A 15,432-nucleotide genomic window follows, 5' to 3' on the forward strand; every position below is an offset into this window, starting at 1 on the left:
AATTAATTTTGCAATTCCAGAACAAATAAACTTATTTAACAAAAAAAATTACCTCTAAAAATGTGAATGCACCTAAAATGATATATGATTTCCAGAAACATTTCAAAACAGCGCTTGTAAGATGGGGAACTCGAGCTTGCTTCTGTGCTTTCTGGACTTCTTTATCCCAGTACCTGAATAAAGGAGGGGGAGGGAGAGAGGGCAGGGAAGGAAGGATAGGTGTTGGAGGGCATAGGAGGACAAGGAAAACAGAAAAGAATAATACCTATAAATCTCAAAGAGTATGAACATTTTATTGGCATGTATAATTTTAAAGCATGAAGACAAATCGAAATAATAATTGGTTGTCACAAATTACTGAAGGTCTCCGATGATGTCTAATGGGAAATTGGAGAAGTGAAAATGTAACATACACACCCAGGTCAGAGATTAGAATTCAAGGATTCCATCAAACAGACAGCAGTACACCGTAAGCACACAGAATACACTTTCAAAAGGAAAATGAGATGGCTTCCCTTTATGCTAACCAATAACCCCAGCCAAGCAATCAAGCTCATTATTCTATGGCTTTCCAAGTGAAGAATGTCCATTTTAATACTTCCTTTTTATGGGCAAGGTCAAGACATTACTGTCAGATATCATCATGTGTTCACATATCATTAAAGGAACATTTGCATAGCACAAATATATCCAATAGTGCAAAGGCAAACAAGTGGACACATGTACATGCAAACAAGAAACAACAGGCAGTCACTTGGTCTTCTGAGCCTGCTCTGCCAACAATAAGATCACAGCCAATCTGATTTTAACTTTGACTCTACATTTCTGCATATTCCTGATAATCTTTCATCCTCTTCATAATCAAGAATCTGTCTACCTCTGCCCTAACAATATTTTGTGATTATGCACCCACTGTGTTTTGAAGAATTCCATAGACTCTCAACCCTCAAAAGAAAAAAATTGTTCTTCATCCTACTCTTGAATGGGCATCCTCTAAATTCTAGATTATTATACAAGAGATTAGATTAGATTAGATTCCCTACAGTGTGGAAACAGACCCTTCGGCCCAACCAGTCCACACCGACCCTCCGAACAGTAACCCACCCAGACCCATTTCCCTCTGACTAACGCACCTCTCAACTACAGGCAATTTAGCATGACCAATTCACCTGACCTGCACATCTTTGGACTGTGGGAGGAAACCAGAGCACCTGGAAGAAACCCATGCAGACACAGGGAGAATGCGCAAACTCCACACAGACAATCATCTGAGGCTGGAATCAAACCTCAGACTCTGGTGCTGTGACGCAGCAGTAAAGAGGAAATAATCCTTTCAAGTGCCTCCTGGTCAAGTATCCTCAGGATCTGACAGGTTCCGCAATCGGTCAAAAAACACTAACAATTCAGTCTGGTTCTGTAAAATTTCACACTTTATTATCACGGCCAGGCACAGGTTGTTCAGCAACAGAGAGGTTAAACACTGTGTCACTAGGAGAAACTGCTGCACATGGCTTAAGACAAAGACATTTTTGCAACGATTTTGAAAAGACGTTACAGAGCAGATTCAAATAATTAACCAATGATATCATTTACCCAATCAAAGCAACTTAACCCAATGATATTTCCTGGGAACCAGCTTTGTTTTACACATCCAAGCTTCTTTATCTCCCTTTGCACCTGCACTTGCAAGGTCAGTTAGGATGGCTAGTAATGTCTTATTTAGTCTAGTTATTTCTATGCTGTAAAGGAAACATTGTCTGTTAATCTTTGTTTTAGTATATTATCGTTAATTCAGGAATGCAGATTCCAGCAGGGTTAAAAACCATTTTAAGCAGAATTGTCAATTTGCAGCCTAGAAGCCATTTTGTCATGTTACTTGCATTAAGAAGCCATTTTGTTGTTAGTAAGAATATGTATTAAATGGTTGATCCTGACAACAGCCTGTATTCAGATTTCAGATCCTCATCTCCCCACTTTGGTCATTCCACGACCATACTATAGGATGGGAGGGCATAGATTAGATCAGTCCAATCGAATGGACGCTAGAGATTGCCATACTTCCTTCTCCTCCAAGGAGGAAGTAGGGGTAGGCAATTGCACATCCTCATCCTCATTTGGATGGAGAAGCAGCATTTTCTGGGGGAACCGATGCTGTCAGAAGAAATTATTACATTTAACAATAGCAATGCCAGCAAAAAGATAAACTAAAACAATACCACTAAACATAGCCATATTTATTACCCAGTTGTACCATGAGCCAAAACCCCAATCTCTCCATCCTGCGCCTTCAGTCATTTGACTGACAAAGGTGCGGATGTTATCTACATGCCTGGTAACATTCTCAATGAGGTCATAGAGTCATAGATGTACAGCACGGAAACAGAACCTTCAGTCCAACTTGTCCACGCTGACCAGATATCCCACCAAATCTACTCCCACCTGCCAACACCCGGCGCATATCAGTCCAAACCCTCCCTATTCAAATACTCATCCAGATGCCTTTTAAATGTTGCAACTGTACTAGCCTCTGACAGCTCATTCCATACATGCACCACCCTCTGAAAAAGTTGCCTCTTAGGTCCCTTTTATATCTTTCCCCTCTCACCTGAAATCTACGCCCTCTAGTTCTGGACTCCCCCACCCGAGGGAAAAGATCTTGTCTATTTACCCTATCCATACCCTTCATGATTTTATAAACCTCTGAGGTCACCCCTCAGCCTCCAATGCTCCAGGGAAAACAGCCCTAGCCTAGTCAACCTCTCCCTATCGCTCACATCTTCCAACCCTAGCAACATCCTTGTAAATCTTTTCTGAACACTTTCAAGTTTCACAAAATCCTTCCAATAAGAAGACTAGAATTACAGGCAATATTCCAAAAGTGGCCTAACCAATGTCCTGTACATCCGCAACATGACCTCCCAATTCCTGTACTCAGTACACCGACCAATAAAGGAAAGCATACCAAATGCCTTCTTCACTATCCTATCTACCTGTGACTCTACTTTCAAGGAGCTATGAACCTGCACTCCAAGGTCTCTTTGTTCAGCAATACTACCTAGGACCTTACCATTAAGTCCTGCTAAGATTTGCTTTCCCAAAATTCAGCACCTTGCATTTATCTAAATTAAACTCCATCTGCCACACCTCAGCCCTTTGGCCCATCTGATAATCCGAGGTAAGCTTCTTCGTTTTCCACTACATCTCCAATTTTGGTGTCATCTGCAAGCTTACTAAATACAGAGAAACCTCGATTATCCGAATGAAATAGGCGGGCACTATTTTGTTCGGATAATTGATTATTCGGTTAATCGATTCAATGCCTTTTCTCTGGGGCTCGGAGGCCAGTAATTCCCGTCATGCATTTGCCTTTGACTATGGCGCAAACCCCACTCACTTTTGTGAGTAGGTAATTGAGGGTGCACCGGTTTTGCTGGGAAAACAGACATAATTCTGAAAGCATGTCCTTAACTCCTGCTAAGGACAGTGGCCGTTTCGTTGCCCAAGAGGGTAAGACCGCAAATGCGGTTTTGATGGCTAACAATTATCTTTGTCACTGCCTCAAAAAACTCAATCAAATGTGAGATTAGGCCTCCCCAACTCAAAACTTTCTGATTATTCCAAAAAAGTTAAATCTTTTCCAAATGCAAGTAAATTCTGTCCCTAACTATCTTCTCCAATAATTTCTCTACAACTGAAGTAAGGTTTACAAACCTAAAATTTTCTGCAGTATCCTTGGTTGCCATTCTTAAACAGAGGAACAATATTGGCTAAGGAAATAGCTGAAGAACTTAATAAATATTTTGTGTCAGTCTTCACAGTGGAAGACATGAGTAATATCTCAACAATTAAGGAGAGTCAAGGGGCAGAGTTGAGTATGGTAGCCATCGCAAAAAAGGAAGTACTTGTAAAGCTAAAAGGTCTAAAAATGGATAAATCTCCTGACCTGGATGGGCTATATTCCAGAGTTCTGAGAGAGGTGGCTAAAGAAATAGCAGAGGCATTGCTTGTAATCTTTTAAAGATCATTAGAGTCAGGGAAAGTCCCAGGTGATTGGAAAATCACTGTTGTAACCCCCTTGTTCAAGAAAGGATCAAGACAAAAGATGGAAAATTATAGGCCGATTAGCCTAATTTCAGTTGTAGGTAAAATTCTAGCATCCATCATTAAGGATAAGATTTCCAAATTCTTGGAAATGCAGGATTGGATTAGAGCAAGTCAGCATAGATTTAGTAAGGAGAGGTCGTGCCTGACAAACCTGTTAGAATTCTTTGAATAGGTATTGTTTGAAGAGGTAACAAGGAGGTTAGACCAGGGAAACCCAGTGGATGTTATTTACCTAGACTTCCAAAAGGACTTTGATAAGGTTACTCACGGGAGGCTGCTGAGTAAGATGAGGGCCCATAGTGAGCTACTGGCATGGATTGGGGTTTGGCTATCTGACAAAAGGCAGAGAGTTGGGTTAAAAGGTTATTTTTCAGAATGGCAGCTAGTGACAAGTGATTTTCCACAGGGTTAAGTGTTGGGTGCAGCTGTTCACTTTACATATTAATGATTTGGATGAAGGGACTGGGGGCATTCTGGCGAAGTTTGCATAAGATACGAAGTTAGGTGGACAGGTAGTACTGAGCAGGTGGGGAGGCTACAGAAAGATTTAGACAGTTCAGGAGAGTGGTCCAAGAAATGGTTGATGAAATTCAATGTGAGCAAATGCGACGTCTTGCACCTTGGATAAAAGAACACAGGCATGGGATCTGGGAGTGCTACTCCAGGAATCTCGAAAGGTTGATTTGCAGGTTGAGTCCGTGGTTAAGAAAGCAAATGTAATGTTGTCATTTCTCTCAAGAGGGTTGAAATGTAAAAGCAGTGATGTGCTACTGAGACTTTATAAAGCTCTGGTTAGGTCCCATTTAGAATGCTGTGTCCAGTTTTGGGCCCCACAACTCAGGATAGACATACTGGCATTGAAGCATGAACAGTGGAGATTCACACAGATGATCCCTGGAATGGTAGGCTTAACATACGATGAACGGCTAAGGATCCATGGCTACAAGGTATGGCCACCCAGGTCATTTGGGGTGAAAGCTATTCAAAAGAAAGAGGTGGGTCTTTTGGTAAGAGATACGGTTATTGTCCCAGAATGGATCCTTCCATCCCACAATTGGGAAGATGGAGGTGCCTTTAGGGGTGTCATAGTGAAGGTGGTTGCAATTATCCATTCCACAAAGGGCCTGGATACCAACAATAACAGAGATACACTCCTCCTCCAGGTATACCCATGATATGGGAGGTCCTACAGGGGAGCAGTGATGACTGGTACATTTGATCATAGTCACATAAGTGCACCCTCATCCCTTACTATTGTAAGGATTGGGATAGGCTACCCCAGACTTATTAGAAGTCCACAAGCAAATAACAGGTGGGGATAAGTAATAGTAAAATAAATATTATATCCAATAAATGCCTTTGAAGCATTCCATACTCCTCCTTGGGATTCAGGAGAGGGACAGAGTCTTTTGCTGACGTAAGGGTGTAACAGACCACTTCATCCGAGCCAAATATTTTACTGTGACTTTGAAGAAACAAATTGTTAGTGAAAGATAACATTTCCTCATTTTCTCTTTTGCAACGTGCAGCTTTAGGCCGTTTTGAATAAGGGCAAGGCTTACCAGGGCCACCCGTAACATAACTGAAATCAAACTGGCATAAACCACCCATTTGTCCTGTAAACAAACTGTCCAATCTTCTTGATGCAGTTGGCCATTGTGACAGTTTTTCTTTCATGCATTGAAGGAATCAGTCTCTCGGCACACAAAGACATCTTTTTGGCATAAATGGTACACAGTCTCTGGTTGCTCAGGATCGCACAGGTTCCACAGTCCCTCCTTGAGCACCAGTGCTGACGATGACGAGTCTGTAGAGCAGAGTAAGTTCGATCTCAATCATCTCCCCCCTTACAAGGGGTTCGTCTGATGATTTTGCAACGATGGAGGTGCCTGGCGACCTTATCAGCAATAAGGGTGGTGAGGAGAACCTGAAAGGACCCCTCTCATCGAGGTTGGAGGCCTCAGCTTGTCCATTGTAATAGAGTATAAACCATTCCCTCCTTGCCCAAATGTGTACAAAATGCACATAATCAACAAAAATAGGCAGCAGCAAAGAAGGAACACAAACTTGTCCAGCAGGGGTCACCCACATTTTGGTTTGAGTATTGAGGGAGTACCGTATTTGAGACCATAGCTTGTGCTTATCAGCAGGGGGTTTCCCTGTGATTTCCATATTATACCTAGATCTGGCATCCACGTCCTTAAACTATGTCTAACCAGGTTTTGCTTGAGACCCAATGGAACCAGAAGTGTAAGGCCGCCTGCTTGAAAATTGCTTCCACCTGCCTACTACTTTAGAAATTGTATCAGTTTCCTCAGCATGAGCCAAACATCTTGATAACTGCCAGATTGATTGGACAAAACAGCATTACAATAACGCCACCCCATGGGGGTTAAAAACCCTCTATGTTCCCACATGGCTCCAAAATTGTGGGTCACACCAAAAGCACAACAAAGAGTCAGTGTACATTAGATTTTCCTTTTGCTAGGATACAAGCATGTTGATTCTCCACATTAGCTCCAAGGTAACATTAAAGACACATCACTCCCCAGTGGCCACATTTTCATAGTTCAAGTAAGGCCCAGTCATTTGTCCCTGGGGGAGTTTGCTAGCTTGTTCCCAGTCTCAAAGGTGTATATTGGGGCCTGCCTGTCCCCATTTCCAGGTTCCCCTTGGGAAAAGGTTGCTCAGCAGTGAGTGGGCATCTGAGGTAGATTATGCCCCCCCCCCCCCCATGGATATCCTGGTCCCAATCAATCCTGTCAGGACTGGCACACTGCATTGGGGCTCACAAGGGCACTAGGTACAATCAGTTTTACCTGTAACTTGCATCGTGGTTCAGTCTGGTTCAGGCCATCCCAATAGAAAACCATCGCTCACCTCATTAGCGACTGGAAGTTCCTGGACTAGTTCATATTGTTTATCTGGATCATGTCAGTGACACCAGGTGGAAAACATTGCAAAAGCATAGGGTTAAACAAAGGTAATTGAGCTTCTTGATTATTTTTCAATTGTATATCACTTCCGTCAGACAGATAGCCACATATTTTAGTCTTGTAACACAAGCCATTCGTATTCAGGGTACTCCCAGAATTTTGCTGCATTTACATTTGTATCACCCTTGGACACAGTGAGCAAATTGAGCCGGTTTGTTGCTGCAGTCAGGGCCATGTTTCATTAACATTACTCTAATTCCCCGGATGGGCCCTGGTTTAGGATGGCGCAGGCCACTTATCCCCATGATATCGGCTATGAAGAATGGATGCATCATTTTCAAAACAAAAGGAAAGGTTTGTAATAAGGAGCAGGGGGAGGGTGGTTGGTGGCGGTATGGTGGGGACAACGAAGAGATGTTAGAGACCCAGTGGGTATCCAGGAACAAAATTCCCATCCTCATCCCAATCAGTGTCATCCCCCATCCTCAAATAGGGTCGGTATGCCAGACATAGATTCTACTCGTAGTCCCGAGCCTAAGTTTTTTGTTTTACAGTATCGCTACTTTAACCCTGTTTGTATATTCCTCAACCTTAGTGGTCTTACATTGTTTCTCATGTCCCTTTTATTTTTTCATCTCATGTCTCTTTTGTTTTTTCATATACCCATTCACAGTCACCTCCCAGCTTTCGGGAGTTCCACCTGCTATACATACCTCTATCCCTGAATCACATGCAAAATTCCTTCAACTGGCCACTAAGGTACCAATGGTCAATGCAGCCATGCTTCAAATTAACCATAAGGCAATGAGACAGGTCACTGACAATGTGTAAAGGAATAAAACCAAGCCAATTAATTCTGATTGTGTGATTCAGGGCTAATACAATTGATTATTAAAAAAAAATAAAATAATCATTTTCTGTAATTCAGTGGTGGAAACTGAACAAGTGACTAAGACATTTTAAAAGTCATCAATATAAACTGGAAGTTCATTTATTTAGTATTCAGTATCTAAAATGTGAAATGTATAGTTTCCAACTCTGAAATTCACGATAATTACCTAGTTCTAGTCCATTAATTTAAATCCAAGATTAGGTTCCTTCAACCATCCTGACTAGTCATTGCTCATTTACAATACTGTAGGTCCCGAAATGACTACAGCTGCCTTAAAAGATTTTGTCTACTCAAATGTAACAAAAAAAACTTCTAATGCACGAATAATGGCCGAACCCAAAGACATCGATATTAACCATAGAATATTAATTTTGTTACATGATTTATCACAACCTAAAATAAAGCTACGACTGGTATACCATAATCACCAATGAAACACAGCAGTCTTAAAATTAAGTGGAAAAAAACGAATCTGAAACAAAAATTAAATCTGCTAGTATCATTTTCTGAAAAGAATGCTTTGGTTCGGGATATTTTGGATTTATTTTTATAATTGCCGTTTTACAAAATTTAACTATATTACATACGGTTCATGCAATTTATATAGGCTGAAATTTATATTTTTCAATGAGATCATCTTATATTCTTCTAAACTCTGGGAATAAAAACCCATACTTAACAAATCGCTGCTCATACAATGATCCTGCCATTCAAGAAATACATCTGGCAAACCTTTCACTGCACTCCCTCAATGGCAAGTAGATTTTTTGTCGGCCAGTCAAGGTGTTCAGTTCAATTATGTAAGTGGATTGTAAATAGTGTTCAGTTAAGACAATATTTGTATGAAAACATTAATAATTACAGTATTTTTGTGTGCAGAATCATAATATGCTTTTTGAGAGGAATATATTATTTGTAGAATTACACACCATATTGTTTGCATGTATACAATATCAAGATAAGTCGCATCCTTTACATAGCATTATAAGAACTGCGCAAAAATGCATCAGTCCATAACACACGGTGTAATTTGTAAATAAAGTATATTTGAAGAAATCTGCATTTTTTCCTCACAAAAGTTGGATTATTTGAAAGTGCTGGGAACACGTATGTCAAAGGGGATTTTTTGTAATTAAAATAGTTTACCCATCCAAATGCTGTATTTTTCTTGTTTCCAAAGTATTGTGCTCTTGATGTTACAAATTTATAAACAAGTGCTGATTACTGTACATGTGTGCAGTGAGAAAGCAGATTTGTGAACCTATAATTTATATCCCATACACAGACCAAATGACAAGTATTTTAAAAATCTGATCCGATATCATTACTGCTCTTCTTTTATTTCTTCTAATAGCAACACCTGATTCTGTGGCGAAGACCAGCTACATTTTCCTCCAAATCATTTATATAGGCAATGAACAGCAGAGATCCCAGCACTGATCCCTGTGGAAAGTCACAACTTTCCATTCTGTCTACTACTACCTTCTGTCTCTTTATGACTAAGTCAGTTCCATATCCATCTTGCCAGCTCATCCTTGATACCATGTGACTTCACCTTTTGTACCAGTCTGCCATGAGGGACCTTGTCAAAGTCTTTCCTGAAATCCTTGCAGACATCAACTACTGCTTTTCCGGATTAAAGGGCAGGCAAAGGACAGGTAATTGAAGGTTTTGGTGCTTATTATTTTTCTGGACAGGAAATCCAAGGATCAACACAGAAGGCATGACATTGGATTCACTGTCCAGAGCCAATTCAACAACTGACCACCAGAGTTACCTATTGGCATCAACAATCACATCATGATTCTCTATTTACAACTTGCCAAGAACCAGGAGGCAATGGTCATGACTGCCTATGCTCCAAACATCTATGCCATGGATGAATGCAAAGAAGGCTTCTACTCCACGCTGGACACCATTCTCATGATAATCCCTAAAGAAAATAAAATTATAACCATTCTTGGGGACTTTAATGCCAGGGTTGAAAAGAACAGGAACCATCAGAAAGGAAAGATTTGAGAATTGCAACTCCAATGGTTTATAATCCAGCTCATCAAATGCGCAGAATACAAGCTGGTCATCATTATTCCACCAAAAAGACTCATTGAAGGCATCCATTATCAAAGCACTGGCTCACAATGGATTATGTCATTGTTCAATACCAAGACGAAAAGGATGACCTCACTGCCAAAATGATGACCAGTGAAGATGACTGCTACAAAGATCACTCTCATCCACTCCTCAATGTCCATCAAATGACACCTGAAGTAGCCAAAGATGAATAGTTCAGAAAAACGCTGAACACTGAGCAGCTTTAAGAGCCAAGCAAACTTGTGAATTTCCAACAAAGTGTTCACCAAAATCTCCACAGAGTGGAGAAAATTTGGAAAAGTGATGAAGACAGCCATGATAGAGTCATAGAGATATACAGCATGGAAACAGACCCTGCAGACCAACCTGTCCATGCCGACCAGATATCCCAACCCAATCTAGTCCCACCTGCCAGCACCCGGCCCATATCCCTCCAAACCCTTCCTATTCATATGCCCATCTAAATGCCTTTTAAAATGTTACAATTATACCAGCCTCCACCACTTCCTCCAGCAGGTCATTCCATACATGTACCACCCTCTGCATGAAAAATTTGCTCCACAGATCTCTTTTATATCTTTCCTCTCTCACCCTAAACCTATGCCCTCTAGTTCTGGACTCCCCCAGCCAAGGGAAAAGACTTTGCCTACTTACCCTATCCATGCCCATCCATTTTGTAAATCTCTAGAAGGTCACCCCTCAGCCTCCGACGCTCCAGGGAAAACAGCCCCAGCGTGTTCAGCCTCTCCCTGTAGCTCAAATCCTCCAACCCTGGCAACATCCTTGTAAATCTTTTCTGAACCCTTTCAAGTTTCACAACATCTTTCCGATAGGAAGACGACCAGAATTGCACGCAATATTCCAACAGTGGCCTAACTAATGTCCTGTTGCAGCCGCAACATGACCTCCCAACTCCTGTACTCAATACTTTGACTAATAAAGGAAAGCATACCAAACGCCTTCTTCACTATCCTATCTACCTGCAACTCCACTTTCAAGGAGCTATGAATCTGCACTCCAAGGTCTCTTTGTTCAGCAATACTTCCTAGGACCTTACCATTAAGTGTATATGTCCTGCTAAGATTTGCTTTCCCAAAATGCAGCACCTCGCATTTATCTGAATTAAACTCCGTCTGCCATTTCTCAGCCCATTGGCCCATCTGGTCAAGATCCTGTTATAATCTGAGATAACCCTCTTCGCTGTCCACTACACCTCCAATTTCGGTGTCATCTGCAAACTTACTAACAGTACCTCTTATGCTCGCATCCAAATCATTTATGGGATCCTTGTGGCACTCGACTGGTCACAGGCCTCCAGTCTGAAAAACAACCCTCCACCACCACTCTCTGTCTTCTACCTTTGAGCCAGTTCTGTATCTAAATGGCTTGTTCTCCCTGTATTCCATGAGATTTAACCTTGCTAATCAGTCCCGCATGGGGAACCTTGTGAAATGCCTTACTGAATTCCATATAGATCACATCCACTGCTCTGCCCTCATCAAGCCTCTTTGTTATTTCCTCAAAAAACTCAATCAAGTTTGTGAGACATGATTTCCCACGCACAAAGCGAGATTGACAATCCCTAATCAGTCCTTGCCTTTCCAAAGGCATGTACATCCTGTCCCTCAGGATTCCCTCCAACAACTTGTCCACCACTAACATTAGGCTCACTGGTCTATCGTTCCCTGGCTTGTCTTACCACCCTTCTTAAACAGTGGCATCACATTAGCCAACCTCCAGTCTTCTGGTACCTCACCTGTGACTATCAATGATACCAATATCTCAGCAAAAGTCCCAGCAATCACTTCTCTAGCTTCCCACAGAGTTCTCGGGTACACCTGATCAGGTCCTGAGGATTTATCCACCCTTACCCCATTTCAAGACATCCAGCACTTCCTCCTCTGTAATATGGACATTTTGCAAGATGTCACTATCTATTTCCCTACAGTCTATATCTTCTATATCCTTTTCCAAAGTAAATACTAATGCAAAATACTCATTTAGTATCTCCCCCATTTTCTATGGCTCCACACAAAGGCCGCCTTGCTGACCTTTGAGGGGCCCTATTCTCTCCCTAGTTACCCTTTTGTCCTTCATGTATTTGTAAAAACTCTTTGGATTCTCCTTAATTCTATTTGCCAAAGCTATCTCGTGTCCCCTTTCTGCCCTCCTGATTTCCAGCTTAAGTATACTCCTACTTCCTTTATACTCTTCTAAAGATTCACTCGATCTATCCGGTCCATACCTGACATATGCTTCCTTCTTTTTCTTAACCAAACCCTCAATTTCTTTAGTCATCCAGAATATCCTATACCTATCAGCCTTTCCTTTTACCCTGACAGGAATATACTTTCTCTGGATTCTCGTTATCTCATTTGTGAAGGCTTCCCATTTTCCAGCCGTCCCTTTACCTGCGAAAATCTGCCCCCAATCAGCTTTCGAATATTCTTTCAAATACCATTCAACTTTCGAATACCATCAAAATTGGTCTTTCTATAATTTAGAACTTCAACTTTTAGATCTGGTTTATCCTTTTCCATCATGATTTTAAAATTTAATAGAATTATGGTCGTTGGCCCCAAAGTGCTCCCCCACTGACACCTTAGTCACCTGTCCTGCCTTACTTCCCAAGAGTAGGTCAAGGTTTGCACCTTCTGTAGTAGGTACATCCACAAACTGAATCAGAAAATTGTCTTGTACACACTTAACAAATTCCTCTCCATCTAAACCCTTAACATTATGACAGTCCCAGTCGATGTTTGGAAAGTTAAAATTCCCTACCATAACTACCCTATTATTCTTATAGATAGCGGAGATCTCCTCACAAGTTTGTTTCTCAATTTCCCTCTGACTATTAGGGGGTCTATAATACAATCACCCCTCTCTTATTTCTCAGTTTCACCCAAATAACTTCCCTGGATGTATTTCCGGGAATATCCTCCCTCAGCACAGCTATAATGCTATCCCTTATCAAAACCGCCACCACCCCCCCTTCCCTCTTGCCGCCCTTTCTATCTTTCCTGTAGCATTTGTATCCTGGAACATTAAGCTGCCAGTCCTGCCCATCCCTCAGCCATGTTTCTGTAATTGCTATGCTCCTAACCATCCCGAGTTCATCTGCCTTCCCTGTTCGGCCCCATGCATTGAAATAAATGCAGTTTAATTTATTAGTCCTACTTTGCCTGCCCTGACTACTTGACTCACTTCTGTTCTCAACTGTACCAGTCTCAGATTGGGCGGCACGGTGGCACAGTGGTTAGCACTGCTGCCTCACAGCGCCAGAGACCCGGGTTCAATTCCCGACTCAGGCGACTGACTGTGTGGAGTTTGCACATTCTCCCCGTGTCTGTGTGGGTTTCCTCCGGGTGCTCCGGTTTCCTCCCACAGTCCAAAGATGTGCACGTCAGGTGAATTGGCCATGCTAAATTGCCTGTCGTGTTTGGTAAAGGGGTAAATATACGGGAATGAGTGGGTTACGCTTCGGCAGGTCGGTGTGGACTTGTTGGGCCAAAGGGCCTGTTTCCACACTGTAAGTAATCTAATTGCTCACTATCTCCCTGGATCCCTCCCACCCACACCCCCCCCCACCCCCACCTTACTAGTTTAAATTCTCCTGAGCAGCTGTGGCAAATTTCCCTGCCAGTATAATTAGTCCCCTTACAAATTTGGTGCAATCAGTCCTTCTTGTACAGGTCACTTCTACCCCAAAAGAGTTTCCAATTATCCAAAAATGTGAATCCTTCTCCCATACACCAGCTCCTCAGCCATACATTCATCTGCTCTATCCTCCTAGTTCTGCCCTCACTAGCTCGTAGCACTGGGAGTAAATCTAGATATTACTATTCTCGAGGACCTCCTTTTTAAATTTCTGCCTAACTCTCTGTAATCTCCCTTCAGAATCTCAACCTTTTCCCTTCCTATGTTGTTGGTTCCAATGTGGACAATGATCTCTTGCTGGCTCCTCTCCCCCTTGAGAACATTCTGCACCCTCTCTGAGACATCCTTGATCCTGGCACCAGGGAAGCAACACACCATTCTGCTTTTTCGCTGCTGGTCACAGAAATGCCTGTCTGTAGCTCAGACTAGAGAATTCCCTAACACAATTGATCTCTTGGAACCAGACGTATCCCTCTTTGCATTAGAGCCAGCCTCAATACCAGAAACTTGGCTGTTGGTGCTACGTTCCCCTGAGAATCCATCACCCCCTACATTTTCCAAAACATCATACCTGTTTGAAATGAGTATATCCACAAAAGACCCCTGCACCAGCTGCCTACCTCTCTTACCTTTCCTGGAGTTAACCCATCCATGTGACCGTATCTGAGACTTCCCCACCCCCGCCCCCCCACACCGTTCCTAAAACTACCATCCATCACATACTGTTGCTGTTGCAAATTCCTCATCACTTCTAACTGTCTCTCCAAGCAATCCATTCTATCTGATCAGATTGCAGCCAACAGCAGATGTAATCCACAGTAACCCTTAAACTCTCTTTAAACTCCCACATCTGACAAGAAGTACATATCACTATCATTTTTGCTCCTTCACAATCTACAGACCCAGAAATTAACACCGTCTTATTCTTCGACAAACACTGCCCCAGGTTAAATTAATAGTTATGGCTTATATTTTAAGTTTAGTCAAGAGATAAATCTCCAAAAACATATAATCAAGAAAGAACTCATTCTACTCACTACTACAGATTCTCTGTAGGTCACACTTAAAACAACAGTTAACTTATTTGATTCTGTGCTGAGAACTTCATCCAACAGCTCCTAACTCATGCTGGGAAGAAGCAAACAGCTCCAAGGTCAAGACACACCAATACCAGCTCGATAAGGATTACCATGTCATCCAAGACCTGACCAAGTTAAGGAAGAAAGCTCTCCATGCCTGTAAAAACAACATCACCAGTGAGGCAATGTAGGGAATAGAAGTAGCAGAGTTACAAAGAACAACAAGGAAAATCAAGACCCAAAGGTGGACTGAGAAAGATAAACAGCTGCAACTCCTTGCTGACAAGCATAACACCCAGGATTTCTTCAGTCCCACCAGACCCAACACTCTTAGCCTCAAACTCGTGCAGACTAAGGATGGGGTCCTTTTGAAAGGCAGTGAAAACAGAAGCCTCCAAAGGAGACAATCCTTCAAAGAACTTCTAAACTACAATACAATTGTTAATGAGGTAGTGTTTCAGGAAATACCCCAACTCCCCAAAGATAATCTCCTCCTGGTGTGGTAGACGTTGAAGCTGGAGTCTTGAAATAGTTCTGACAAGAACTCTTTTATACACTGTTCTCACATGTATTAAAATTCCATTACAATGGCGTTACTTTTTTTAATCTCGAGTATGCAAAGATTTGAAGGGGTTCTGTCCTAGGAGACAGGAGATGGTTTAAAACATGTTCC

The 15,432-nt window shown here is 41.9% G+C and overlaps 1 protein-coding gene across 4 annotated transcripts in view; it reads right to left on the reverse strand.

The window, feature by feature from the left end:
• Positions 1 to 15,432, reverse strand: part of abcc4 (ATP binding cassette subfamily C member 4 (PEL blood group)) — a 471,758-nt gene that overhangs the window by 436,527 nt on the left and 19,799 nt on the right. For 3 of the 4 annotated variants that reach the window (XM_072577875.1, XM_072577874.1, XM_072577873.1), the window contains one exon: positions 53 to 173. In XM_072577875.1, coding sequence (XP_072433976.1) covers positions 53 to 173 — 121 coding nt within the window. Of the gene's footprint in view, positions 1 to 52; positions 174 to 6,923; positions 7,010 to 15,432 lie in introns of those variants that run through there. The other variant, XM_072577877.1, reaches the window with a different exon arrangement.

Source organism: Chiloscyllium punctatum, chromosome 9, assembly GCF_047496795.1.
Source record: "Chiloscyllium punctatum isolate Juve2018m chromosome 9, sChiPun1.3, whole genome shotgun sequence".
NCBI lineage: Eukaryota > Metazoa > Chordata > Chondrichthyes > Orectolobiformes > Hemiscylliidae > Chiloscyllium > Chiloscyllium punctatum.